General features: G+C 48.8%; 1 protein-coding gene across 2 annotated transcripts in view; it reads right to left on the bottom strand.

The window, feature by feature from the left end:
• The window catches only part of INTS3 (integrator complex subunit 3), a 1,800,341-nt gene that overhangs the window by 716,367 nt on the left and 1,069,547 nt on the right, over positions 1 to 14,427 (bottom strand). For both annotated transcript variants that reach the window (XM_069651244.1, XM_069651252.1), the window contains exon 22: positions 11,543 to 11,611. In XM_069651244.1, coding sequence (XP_069507345.1) covers positions 11,543 to 11,611 — 69 coding nt within the window. The remainder of the gene's footprint in view (positions 1 to 11,542; positions 11,612 to 14,427) is intronic.

Below are 14,427 nucleotides of genomic sequence, written 5' to 3'. Positions count from 1 at the left end.
ATCAATGTATAGACAGACCCTCCAGCTTATAGCGATTTTGCGATCCCGCAAAAACGGCTGTTTTGTACAAAAACAACATCTTTAAAAAAAAAAAAAATCCTTTTTTTTCAAAGTAATCTGCACAAATTACTGTTTTCAAAGAAATAATACTCAGGGTGCCAGGTTCTCAACTTTTTTTTTTTTTTTTAAACACAAGAAATGAAATCACTTGCACCCCAAAAAAGTGCAGCCCAATCCACAAGGGACACATGAATGGGCACATTTTATATGTGCGCCCATTCAGATGGCCTTTTTCACCTCCTTCATCAAATAAAGTGGTGTTTCTGTCAATTTAAAAGCACATTCCTCATTACCAAGCAAGATGCACTTTTAAATGTGCAGAAATTGTAGGCACCGCTACGCGCATGGGATGTGGGGCTGCCACTGCATGACAGGGTCTTTCCTGACCCTGTCATGCATTTCTTTTAAGGTATGAACCGCTGCTGAGTCGCTTGCATTTCTGTTCCTCAAACAGGATAAAAATGCATTTTTTCGGTCGCATTTTACAGCGGCAGACACCTGGATTGCCTGTCCCTGTGAAAGGCGCTGGGAGCTTGCAGAACACTGTCGGGAGAGCGATTCTATTTAAAGTACTGCCCATTTTGATTACAAAAATCTATTGAATGTTACAATTTGACCAATTTCATCCAGTACTATTCGATCGATTTCTATAAATACTGAACATGTGTTGCGGAGGTATCACCCGCTCCCCATGTTCAGTATTTTTGCTCTAGGGTGGTTGCAGAAGTGTTTTCCCCTTTTTTCTCAAAAATTGGAGGCGGGGACAGAAAAAATAAAAAATAACGAAAAAGGAACCCTGCGGAGTCGGATCCGACCCGCGTTAGAGGGACGGATCTGGCACTGCAGGGTTGCAGGGGAAGCGGCAGCGACCAAGCAGTTAAGTAGGGGATGGGGTGGGGTGGTGGTGAAAGGTACATTTTGGATTGTTTGGCTGAAGTGCAAATCAATTCGCAGCAAAATTGACTAAGGTCAATTCCGCCGCAAATAATTACACTTCGGTCAAACAATCCAGAACACCATTCAAGGCAGCTGGCCAGGGCACAATTTACGCTACAGCTCAAGCCTGTGGAAATGCGCCGGTCACTTTTGAGAATAAGGTGACCTGCTCATTTCCAAAAATGGGTTCTCTAAAAATAGCATATCCTCCGTTCTTTTTTTAAATGCCCCATTATTTGAGGAACTGGGTCAAAATCTACATTTAAAAAAATTTAAAAAATGGTTACACTAGAGAGAGAGGGAGAGTGATGGGTGAGATGTGAAGTGATAGGCAAGAAAGCAAAGGGGGAGCAGTGGGTCGGAGGAGGAAGCGCTGCACAAGAGAGCAGAGGAAGCAGTGATGCGGTGGGCCAGAAATCTCAGAGCGAGCAGAGGTACAGAAAGTAGAGGGAGCGTGTGGTCAGTGAGCGAGAAAGCAAAGAGGAAGCGGATGGCCAGAAAGAGGCAGTGAGCTGCAGATTGGGAAAAAGGATGAGGGAAGAGTGCGATAGAATGGGAGAAAGGATGCAAGATGAAGCAGCAGCACAAAAGAATGAAGGACTGTATATTGCGGGAGGTATTGTAAAGTGTAAGGTGTGAGTTGGGAGTATGATTTGGAGTGTGGCAGAGGCTGGGCAGTGCAAATTGTGACTTGACAGTGTGACATGGCACGTGAGTATTTGTATGACAGAGTGAGAGGTTAAGAAATGCAAGTTGTGATGGAGAGTTGGTGAGATGTGTGTTGGTGAGAGAGGTGTTTGGGGGATTGGAGAACATAGAAGGGGAATATTTTCCGGATTACAATTGATAATGATCAAATTTAGTTAATACTATTAAATAGGCATGAACATTAAACCAGAAATGTAGCCAAATCAAACACTGTTCTGCCAAGCCAGAGACATCTGGGACTCTTCCAATTAAATTAATGCACAAGATGCATAATAATGATACCCTTGCTCTCTTGTAGCCTTGCACTCTGCCTATTTCCTGCAATGTGGCAATCTTAAACCCTCCAGTTAATACAAAATGTCCTGCAAAAATGCCGCAGTAAATAAAGGTTTGTGCTGCAAAATTTGCCATTTCATGCCGCAAAATTTGCCATTTCATGCCGCAAAATCCTGGAGAGTCTGTATAGAAGCACTTGGCCTGAATACTTTTCAGTTGCGTATTCTACAATATTTATGTCATCCGATTCGATTGTGCGCAACAATGGGATACATTTGAAAAGTTTCATTATGTTCGTTCGATTTAAATTAACTTCCGATTCATCGCTTTGAATATTTTGTAATCGTAGTTTGCAGCATTGCAATGGACTTTTGGTGACTTTGTTGGCATTAACTTGTTTTAAAGTGAACGCGCTGTTTGCGTTGATTTGCCGTGAATTTCGGATTTAACCTTTGGTCATTTGCGCGTTCATTAGGTTCATTAACTGCAGTGTCCTGCTTTCTGGGTAAAAGCTCGGACATAGTTTTCGCACAAGCCGTCTTAGTTTCCTTCGAGTTCAGGCCGCTTTCCCTCCTTGTTGCATGTTGATGTGAGCTAGAAGCAATGGACACCTCTTGATCATCATTTATCGAGTATGTGGATAAATCACACAGATCAATTGAAGAGGGTGCGTAAGAGGATCCATTTGTTTCAGAGTCAGATATAATTCTTCGTTTTTGAGCTGCTTTTTGCTTTCCGCTTGAGAGGTTTTTTTTATAGCCAAATCGGGCCTTTTAGTTTTGACTCCAGTGTCTCTTTGAAATAGGCTGGGCTTTGGTGGTGATACATTTCTTATAGATTTCTTTACCTTTGTGTTACCAGGCCTTTTGCCCATCTTTGCTGTTTTTCGTACTTCAGCGGTGCCTACTAATAGCAATCAGATTTTTAGAATTTGCTATTGGTATTATAGGTCTTGCTGTGCCAGTAAAAATACCAAATGACAAGAAATGTTTCTCTGGCAGAATCAATGGCTCTTGGATGGGCGCCACACATTCGATTCCTCCGACTCCTTCACTTCCCTCGTCATTGTCCGTGCCGGCGTTAGGAGGTTGTTGTAATCCCTTTGCATTTTTGATATTCTCAGCAGGTAAACTTTTGGGACAGCCAGACCCGTCCACAGGTTTAGATATGGTTGAGATTTGCTGAAGCTCAACAGGGTGACCATTGGACAAGGAATCCTTGCCAATTTGATTTGTATTGGCCTCGGAGTCTGCAGCCGCATGCGCCGTATTGGATCCTTCTATGTTGGTATGTTTAGTACATTTTCCAGTACAAACAGCAGCCTCAGGGCCATGCTTTTTTCGCATCCATTTGATAGCTTCCAAGAGACCTTCAGTTAGGTTGTCATTTTGGCAGTGGTGTCGAGCCACTAGGTCGCATAGCCTTTGCTGCCACTGTATAGTTCGTTCAGCTTCAGCTTGTATTTTGTTTTTAAGCAAGCAATTGAAATTTTCGATTTGCTCTAATTTTAGGTTCAAGTTTGATAACATTGCTCCTTGGTCATGAATTGTGTCTCTTAGGGCTTCATACAGTTTCACAAAAGGAATCATGGCTAAAGATGATGCTGCCAACCCATTGTTATGGATTTACATTGCAGCTGCAGATGATAGACTAGCCTTTGCGGGTGCATGAGAGATATTTTCTGCCCCAATACTTGAATGATTTGAAAGCTCCTCTTTTGGCATTTGGGATTCGGATAGAAGCCCATTGCTCTGAGCTGACAGTGGTCTTTTTGCATTGTGTTGCTTCCTTGCAAATCGCCATTGGAGTGCTCGTCTTATTCTTCGCAAGTTCTGAGAGACCGATAGTCACCAAGTCACCAAGTCTTTTTAACGAATCAGGGGTTTTATGTTTATTATTTTTTTCAGCCAATGCCTCTGCATATAGAGCTGATGATTCTGGGACAGTGAGCCGTTCCGGGGAATGCCGGCTTTCCGTCATAGTTGTCGGTTTGGGAGGCTGATGTAAATTGGTCTGACAAAACTATTTTGTTTTGTCCTGCAATAAAGGTCCCGTGCCTGTCGTTGCAACCACAGCCTCCATTTTTTTCGGCTGGTTAAGATTTTGTCAGTGTCTCCTCGATTTGATGAGGCGCGGGGTGTTCAACTTAATTTGTGTCGTTGATGGGTAAGGCTAGAAATTTCAGTGGTCGTCTCACAAAAGGCTCTTGAATACACTTATTGAGCACTGCATGATAACGTAGCACCTTTTTCCCACTAGGCGCCAACCCAATGTCTTTTATTACCAGTGCGTCCATCAGTTTGTGCCCCTCTTTAGCCGTTTGCGACCCTTTATCAGCTAAAGTAGGGATGTCCTCAGAATTGTTTTCCATCTCACGTACATCAGCTTCATCTCTCTGGCCTTCAAATAATGTCATATCAATGAAGTTATTTACAGCTGCAGAGGCACTTGCAGTATGTGTGCCTTGGATAGGAATATCCAGTGTGTTGGGCCATGAGCCTTGTGCGCATTGTAAATTGGTTTTATCAGATTCGAATGTTGATACCAATATTAGATCAGCGTCGGTAATTTCAAAAGGTGAATAGAAGAGGTCAGGAGTATCAGGACTGATTGTCACTTTCCTTATTTCAGGCATCAGATTAGCGATTGGTTCCAAATTATTTAGGGACAACAAGGCGGCTTCAGGTAGCACTATTGGGGCAGACAAGTCTTGCTCCAAGGCTTCTTACTCAACGTCAATTTCATCACCTTTATGTTTTTTGGGTAGCATATCGGGGAGCGCCCGTGGCGTGAATTCCGGGCTAACTTCAACAACATTTTCGCCGTTTTCACCATGAGTGCCAGTGACCGCAGCACCCATAGGCTTGGGAGCTTTGTTCACCGGCAAGGTAACAATCTGTTTGCTTACCTTACCATTCGATGCATCAGCTTTATTTGCTGCCGTCCAGGGGTTCAACATGCGGCGTTGTTGCAGTGTTTTGTGCCGGGTTTGTGGACCCAGTTTTTTTGAGTCTGCCATGGCGGCCTGGGGCAGACTGGGAACTCGCCACCGAACTCTGCGCCACGCTCCACGCTTCCAAAGCGGTTATATCAGTGGACACAAACGCAGGACTGTTCACGTCGTGCAGCTCCTCTGTAATTGTAGGCGCTGAAGCCTGCGCTCTCCCGCAACAAAGCCCTGTAGAGGAACAACACCCTTGTGCAATCAATAGTACCACTATAACTGTGTAGTACAGGCTTGTACCAAAGGTGAAATTGTACTGCCACTTGTAGACTTAATCAACTGTAGTGTTCCCTAAGGGTACTGCGGAGGATTCTGCCTAACAGTCAGCCCCAGAAAAATGTCAGAGGGAAGCCCTAAAAACAACCCTGTGTCACTGCACTGAAGTGGTGCACTTGGAGTAGGTGAGGCTCCAGTGGCCAAGATCACACAAACAGTAAAAATACACACAGTAAAACACATGTAAGAGTGGGAAAAAGGCTCACACTCTTACCAGGTGAAGAAAATAAACCCTAGAAATCCAGCAAAGCTGCTGAGGGACTCATTAGGTAAGGGGAATCAGCCTTTTATTGGGAATTCTCCCTAACACCTGCGTGCAGAGGACAGGCCCACCAGGAGGGCTGTCTTAATGGTGACCAGTCAGATGTCCGCAGACGCCATTGGCTCGAATGGTTTATGCGCCAGGGCACCCAGGACAACATTGAGGTCCCACACCGGGTGTGGCTACTTGATAGGCGGGTAGAGCCTGGTCAGGCCCACCACGTGTCTAAACCACTGGGTTGGAGGAGGCAAACACCTCCTCCTCTGAGTTCCGGTAGGCTCCGATGGCCGCTAAATAGTTGTGGCATGTGTCTATCTGCACCCCCGAGTGAGCGAGTGCAGAGTAGGATAGCACATCGTCCAACGTGCAGGTCAGTGGATCAACCTCTTTTGAAGCCGCACAGTGACAAAACTTGCTACTTTTGCTTTTGAACTGGCCCCTGGTAGCATCACTCTGCGCGATGTACGATGTCCAGTTTCGACTGACGGAGGCAGATGTGTGTTCAGGAACCACGCTGCAAGGGCTAACCTCTGAGGGGCGGGGTGGATGACCGTGCCTCCCTGCTGGGATAGTAGGTGAGCTGAGCCCAGCAGAAGATGCATCGCGGGCTGCTCCGACAGGCTGAGGAGTTCCGAGAACCACAGACTTGCTGGCCACCAGGTAAATATGAGGATGATCCGTAGTTGTTTGGATGCCCGGATCCTGCATACTACCCTGTGGACGAGGGGAGTGGGAGGGAAGGCATACGTGTGCATGTTGTTCCACTGAATCTGCATCATGTAGCCCAGTGAGTAAGGACACAAACTGGGGGCACCTCCTGTTGCACCAGGTGGCGAAGAGATCCACTTGAGGATGACCCCCACCTGCTTAAGATCCCCTGAAGGACCTGTGGTCCAGTTGCCACTCGTGAATTGCTGTCAAGTGCATGCTGTTTTCCAGGGCCCACTCCCAGATGTTGACTGCTAAGGTGCATAGGGGAGGGGACCTGGTGCCCCCCTGCTTGTTGATATAATACATGCTGGTGGAGCTGTCCGTTTGAATGAGGACCGACTTACCACTGATCATCGGGAGGAAGGCTTTGAGAGAGAGACAGATGGCCATCAACTCCAGCCAGTTGATGTGTGCCTCCTGGTCCTGCCGGGACCATACTCCATGGACACTGTGGCTTTCCAGTGTAGTTCCCAAACCCTCCAGGGATGAATCCGTGGTGATGACCTGTTGAGCTGGTGGACGAAGGGGCCTGCCTCTCCGCAAGTTGCTGTCCCTGCTTCACCAGACCAGATCCTGGTGGAGATATGGTGGGATGTTGACTAGTTCCACCTGGGAACCCTTCTCCTGATTCCAGGACTACATTCCATTCCATTGCAACTACAATCTCCTCATTTTGAGTCTCGTGTGAGGCACTGCCAGGAGACATGCTGCCATAGTGCCCAAGAGGTGTTGGTAACACCATGCCTAGGTCACCGCTCTGCTTAGAAAGCGCCCCATGCCCCTCTTGATGGCTGTGATCTTGTCCTCTGAGTGAAATATCCTCTCTGAGCCCGTATTCCAAATGAGGTCCAGGAACGTCAGACTGCATGCGTTCCAGCTGTGATTTCTTGAGATTTATGGAAAATGCCAACTCGTGTAGTGTAAGCATGAGGGCAGAGGCTGTGTGGTGGACTGGCTCTGGAGATACTGCCCTGATGAGCCAGTCGTTTAGGTATGGATAGATGTGGTGACCCTGGGCCCCGAGGGGGGCAGCCACCGTGTTCATCAGTCTTGTAAAGACCCTGGAAGACAAATTGAGGCCGAAGCGTAGAGCTTTGTATTGGAAGTGGAAGCCCATGATCCTGAACCTCAGAAAGGACCGATGAGTCTGCCAGACTGAGATGTGCAAGTAAGCATCCTTCGGATCCAGGGAGCACATCCATTCTCCCCTGCACAATGGGCCTCATTACGATTGTAGCGGTAAGGCAACAACGGCGCCGGTACTGCTACCGGCAGCGTTGTTACCATGCCGCCACATTAAGAGTGCTACTCGCGGGTGCCGCTCTGCGTGCCTGGTCAGACCAAGCGTGCAGAGTGGCACCCGCGAGCAGAACCGGATGGTAGCAACGGTACCGTTATGAACGGTACCGCTGCTACCATCCTCCCCGTTCCCATCAAGCCCTATGGGGGTTCAAATGGGAATGGGGACGTACCTGCTCCGGGTCCCGCGCAAGGGGAATTACCGGGCCCGCCAAGGTCGGAATGGCCTGGTCATTCCCCAGGCCATTCAAGTTCAAGAGTAACCATCTTGAACTTTTGAAGAAGTTGAAAAGGTCCAATGCAACTCTCAGGCCAGCCTGGTTCTTCTTGTGTATGGCAAAAAGCCCAGACCCCGCTGGGAGGCTAGGACTTCTTGCACCGCCTGACTCTCTACAAGCGAGCATATTTCCGCCAACAGAGTTGTTGTTGTCCCAATCTGTGGGAACTGAGGATAGAGGAGTGGGAGGGATTGGTAGGCGGTAGACCGTGGATACCACAGATCGGATCCAGGGGTCCGCAAACCTTTTGAGCCAGCATTGGTAGTGAAGGGCAAGCCTGCCCCCCACCGGAGACACGTGGACCTGGATGGGCGCGTCATGCCTTCTATTCGTCTGAGGCTGAGTTAGAGGAAGGGGACTGCAAGAAGCTTTTGTGTGCTGCCTTGTGTTGCTTGTGCCAGTGCTGGCTGGGGGACCCGTCAGGTTGCCTGGACCGTCGTTCTTGGAAACCCTGGAACCCACCGAAGGACCGACCCTTGTCTGAACGCTGGTGCATCTGGGAATACGTGATGATGGATAAGTATTTTGCAGTCTGGGAACTGTTTTTCTTCTTATCCAGTTCCTCGTCCGTGGTGGAATTGAAGAGGTCGCCACTCTCAAAGGGAAGGTCCAGTATGTGTTCCTGTATGTCCAGGTTGAACTTAGTTGCCCGAAGCCAGGCCGTCCTTCTCATGTCTGTAGCGATGCAGATGGCACGGCCAGAGGTGTCAATGTGAGCCACTGAAGACTCCATTATGTCTTGGGCGACAATCTTGGCCTGGGCCAGCCCCGCCTTGAAGCGTGCCTGACTTTGCACCGGAGGTTTCGGAAAGAAGTCAGCGATTTCCCACCAAAGCCGCTGATTGACAGCTGCAATCATAGCGTTCACATTAGACTGACGCAGATGGAGGGAAGCGTTGGAGTACATGTTCTTCCCGTATCCGTGTACTTGCAGGGTTTTCTCCTCCTTTCCCAGTAGTGGCGAGGTGGATGTCGCCAAAGACGATTGCGGCTTGGAGTAGATCAAAGCTGCGGCGATCACTGTGGAGTGTGGCTGAGGGTGTGCCGACAACAAGAGGGGGTCGCCCTTCATCTGTCTAATTTTGGTGTTGAAGTGTTGAGGCGCCTGTTGGTAGGCTGCGCCGAATGGGGTTTAAGCCATCACTTCTTGGCCAGCACGACCACGTCCTTTTGCGTCGGAATCCCCGCTCTAGCCAGGGGGTGTAGAGTGAGGACCTCTGCCAAGACCCCCTTCTCTGGTTGTTCCACCTCGGGCTGAGGAAGCCTCAAATATTTGGCCAGGCCGGCGAGCAGCTCGTGGAAGGCCTTGGCCGACGATGGCGTGTCCGGGTCCTCCTCTTCATCCGTGTCAACCATGGTGTCCTGTTGATCTGGAGCCGCAGGAAGAGTGCTGTGTGCCTGGAACTGTAGCGTACTGACTGGAGCCGGTGGCTGTTGCAGCGGCTGTGGTGGTGCTTGCGTAGTGGGTACTGGCACGGGCAGCGCTGGAACCAAGGGCAGAGTGGCCGTGGGTGCTAGCGGCAGAACCAGAGCGAGCATGTCCTTGATCACATCCCTGATGATGACACCCATCTGCGGAGACTAAGAGGTGCGGGCATGGACGCGGGGCCCTGAGGGTGCTGAGGTCTGGATACACACTGATTTACAGTCTGCGGGGTGTACCTGCCCTGTGGCAAAGAAGGTTATGCCGTGGCCCACATGCCTGGTCAAGATCAGTCCTACCTGTTCCCCAAAGGTGGATGGTGTCCGACGAGCCGCCACCTTATCTGGCCTGGCGGAAATCTTGTCGGCTGCATGCCACGTGCCGGCGCCGTGGCGCTTGCCGTGCTCGGCTGTGTCACCGGTAGTGCTGCGTACAGGCGCCCCCTCAGACATTTGTCTGGTACGAGAGCATAGCCCCTCGGGTGTAAACCCTGCATGAGAGAATCTTGCAGTCCCTCAGTGCCCTCACTGGAGGAGTCTTGCGACCCCTCGGACTGACGGCCGGTAGCTGTAGCAGCCTCGGTTCCTGCACTGGTACAAGAACCTGAAAAGGTCCCTCCAGCTCATGTGCTTCCTCAGGTGGTCCTGGGGAAGGAGTCGCCTTTGCGGGTGTGGATGAAAACAGAGCCCCTACCTTGGGCCTGGACTTGTGCTTGAGGAATTCCTTCAAGTCCTTTAGATGCGACTTTCCGAAGAGCTCCCTCCACCGAGCGAACATGTTCTTCAGAGTGTGCGGTGCAAGCGCGGCGCGTGCGGTTCAGCCCTCCCACCTGTGGTCAGGGCCAAGGCAGAGAGCGTGGGGGTCGGACGTAGGGAAGAGCCCCTCGCAGGCTGAACACCCGCTGAAGCCCGCCGACATCGACCTGGTCTGGGCAGGAGAGTGGCGCCAGAGGACAGAGTATCTGATTGAAGACCAGAAGAAGACAACAATAAAAGACTTCTCTGGGCAAGAGCGCGTGGAATTACTATGCCGGAGGCCTAAACCAAGAGTGCTGGTGAAAGCGGTCCGTTCCCGTCAACGCAGAAAAGAGGATTGGGGAATGGCGCCGGTGGGCGGAGTCAGGGGAGAGCATGCTACCAGGCCCGCGCCCCCACGCAAATCTAAATTTAAAGGGGAATATTTTTTTCTGGTGAAAAAGGTTCTGTCTCCCGTTCCTAGCGAGGGACACCCATCCAGGATAGAGGAAAGGGGACGGGACGTAGGAATAACTTCAGATTGAGCAACGACCGCCAAATAGAAAAAAGACACTGCGAGAAAAGGACAGAGGAACCGTCTTCTCCTACCTGATAGACAAACTATGGAACTCAATACTGAAGCAAATAAGAACGGAGGACCACCTGACATTCAGAGAACGACTAAAAACCTTGCTAGTCAACTCACCGAGATAAACAGACGTGTGTCACAACAAACCATACTCCTCGACTAAAGCAAATGTGACAATACAGAATTAAAAACCTACAATAAAACTACTCAATACCCAGAGATCACCAGAAGCCAACAAACCAACCCCCCCTTTTTTTCCATCCGCCCACATCTCTCACGTACTACACATGCCAAGAAGACTAGTGAAACAAGCCACCAAAACATGAAAACCACAGACCCCTTTCTAATCAAGCTACAAACCTAATATCTGCAGACAAACAACTCAGTTCCGGAAACCACCTTTTCAGACACAAGTCCACTGCAGTGTTCAATTCAACATAACATAACCTTGCTAAAACATTGCATCCCTATTCCAATGTCAGAATTCTTTTCTTAAGATAACTTATCCCCAGGATGCCTTGTTAACAATAGTATGGCTGTTAAGTATTCTCTATATGTCTAATCACTGTGCAGTTATCTAGGAATGCACCTTGCACTACTTTGATTGTCTAATCAGAAACCAAGTCTTGTTGTCGAACACTGCTCCATCATTGTCCATGGTAATATGTAGCCCTACTGATTTACATTTATTAAGTGCACTTTAGGGCAATGTTCTTGATTTCCCTTTGTTTTATACATGTTGTTTATTTTTTGTCTGAGCGATCTGAAGCAGTCCGCTGCAACTTTACAACATGTCAAAATAAATAAAAGAGGGCATAAAAATGATGCAAACACCAAAAACGAAGAGAAGGGAGGCAGGGAAACACTGGGAACTACTAGAATGAAGAGTGGGAAGAGGACTCAAGTAGGACCCCGAAGTAAGAGGAATGGAAGGGATTGAAGAGTAGAGGTGCAAAAAAAAACAGAGTAACGTAAGCTAATATTACCTGTGCAGAATCGATGACGGCGACAATCATATTTAGCAGCTCACCACTACGCAGAGTTTCATCTGGGAACTGCAAGGAAGGAAATAATGATGAAGCTTTAGAATGCAGACAGAGGAGTGGTTGAAATAACACAAAGTCAAACAGGAGAGTAAGAAAGAAGGAACAAGTTACTTACCTGTAAGTGCTGTTCTCCAGCACGGGTCTGGCATGGATTCACATGCTGATGAATATACCCCGTTGTCAGGCTGGGTATCCTCGGTAAAGAAGAAATCAGTTTCAGTTTTATTTCTGAACTGTCTTTCCCCTAACAACCAATCACTGAGCTCTGGGTCATACTGCCGCTAGCCAGTGACTGCCCTCTACCTATTTGCCTCCTCAGGCAGCCATCTTCAGATTTGGTAGCACGTAAAGTGGCAGTAGGACCAAGCGAAGAGCCACAGAGGGGTAGGCGGGAAGGCGTTGCATGTGAATCCATGCCAGACCCATGCTGGAGAACAACAGTTACAGGTAAGTAACTTGTTCCTTTTCCAGCATGGGGTCTGGCATGGATTCACATGCTCATGAATAAAGAATACATAGCAGTACACACATGCACAATACACACATGCACAACCACGGGAGGTGGCACGGCTCAACATAAGCATCTCTTACCTCCTCACCAGGCTCACCTTCAAGTGAACCGGTTGCGCAGCACTGCTTGGCTGACTCTGGACTCCTCCCTGGAATCCCTGTCGATGCAGTATAATTTCGTGAAGGTGTGCGTCGACTTCCACATAGCAGCCCTGCAGATGTCCAGCAGGGGCATACCGGGCAGGAAAGCCATTGTAGCAGCGATCGCCCTGGTTGAATGGTCTCTCGGATTGTCTTGGCAGACTGACATTGTCTCGGAGCAATCTAGCTAGGACACGCCCAGAGCGCTCAACCTCTCTGTAACTGCGAGCGGAGCGTGGATCATCGATGAACTTCCGTTCACACTCTGCGTGGGTGCAGGCGCATCGAGCTCCGTGCCCATATCAATAGGAATGGCGGGCAACTGAGAGGAAGTTTATTGGGTTTCAAAGGTGGCGAGACGGGTTTCACTCTCTTCGATTTCCCTCCGGATCACCCTGAGAATCCCTGTCTCTTTGGAGATTGCAATAACCCTGATATACATTTTGAACGTCTCCCAGGGGGTGGCTTGCGAATCAACAGACCCAGTGTTTAGGGTCAAAAAGTCATCAATGGAGGTCCCCAGTTCAGTTTCAAAAGCAATATCAAGCAGAGAGTGGTTTCAACCTCCATGAGTTAATCCCCGGTTTGTCCGCACCCCACCCAAGGGAGACTGTCACCGAGGGAGTGGTCTGAGAAAGTTCTGGGAAGGATAGACCTATGGGTAATGGTCCTGACAAGTATATCAGAGATAAGCCATCTGTCAATGCGCGAATGCGAATTGTGCACTGAGGAATAAAAGGATTAACCTCGGGAGTTGGGATGAATCAGCCTCCATGCATCAGTAACCTCTAGCTGGGTCTGTACCTCCAAGATGGTTCTGGCTGCCCTGGAGAGTTGGCGGGGACTAGAGGCCGATCCATCAAGGTCTATGTCTAAAATCGTGTTAAAATCGCTGCCCCAGAGGATAGGGACCATGGGGAATCCAGCAAACAGGGAGGACAGGTATGAATAGAAGTCAGGGTCATCGATGATTGGACCACATATGTTTAGTACGACCTCTCTGCCCACCAGGGTCCCAAATAGTAGCACATAGCGCCCCAGGGGGTCTATCTGTGTCGCTTTAGGCTGACATTTTAGGGATTTATGGATTAAGATCAGGACACCACGGTTTTGGGTGATGTAATCTGTGTAGTAGCGTTGGGGGCCCCATGATCTTCGAACCTTTCACAACCGCTGGACAAGGCATGCTTTTCTTGCAAAAACAGCAGTTTAACTGTGTCGTTCGATATAAAAAAGCATTTTACGCATTTTGGCGTGATTACCCAATCCCCTGACCTTCCAGCTCATGCATACAATACAATTATCAGCCATTAAAACGGGAGAACAGCAATATTAGACAATAGCCCATTTCGGTGAATGACCTACAGGGTCTAGACCAAACGCGCAGGGGCTTCGATCTGGCAATACCAAACTTGATACATTCAAGTGCTCGGGTTCTCAGTCACAGGTCAAGCATTTTATCAACTTTACACCCCCTCCCAAACCACCCATCCCCCAATAAGATGGGTAACATCCCAAAAAACCTTTAACTGAATGACAAGCATCTGCAGCATCGCTTGGGGGGCCGTGCGTCGGCCATGAGCAGCTATACCTCTGGAGTGGGGTGTTAACTAGGCAGTACGTGGTGCATAATATTAAATCAATACATAAATGTTGAGACGCAGCACTTGTGGGGCGAAGCTGGATGACAGTCGATCTGACGAGGTCAATGGTATGCAAACAAAGCAGTCATCCAGGTCTAGCTCCGTATTTGGTACTATTAGACGTTGACAGAACATAAGAGCTAAAGAACAAGACTCGTGGGTCAGAGCTGGATGACAGCCAATCTGATGCGTAAAGTGGAATGTAAGGAACAAGTTACTTACCTGTAACTGTTGTTCTCCAGCATGGGTCTGGCATGGATTCACATGCTCATGAATATTCCCCGTCGTCAGGCTGGGAATCATCGGTAAAGAAAAAATCAGTATCAGTTTCGTTTCTGATCTGTCTTTCGTAGTAGTAACCAATCACTGATCTCTGCGTCATACTGACCACAGCCAATGACTGCCCTCTACCTAAGCCCCGCCTCTGGCAGCCATCTTCAGATTTTGGTAGCACGTGAAGTGGCAGTATGACCAAGTGAAGAGCAGCAGAGGGGTAGGCGGGAGGGTTTGCATGTGAATCCATGCCAGACA

This window comes from Ambystoma mexicanum, chromosome 1p, assembly GCF_040938575.1.
Source record: "Ambystoma mexicanum isolate Mex_15411 chromosome 1p, UKY_AmexF1_1, whole genome shotgun sequence".
Lineage (NCBI taxonomy): Eukaryota > Metazoa > Chordata > Amphibia > Caudata > Ambystomatidae > Ambystoma > Ambystoma mexicanum.
The sequence above is the reverse complement of the archived record's forward strand: the minus strand, read 5'-3'. Positions and strand labels throughout refer to the sequence as shown.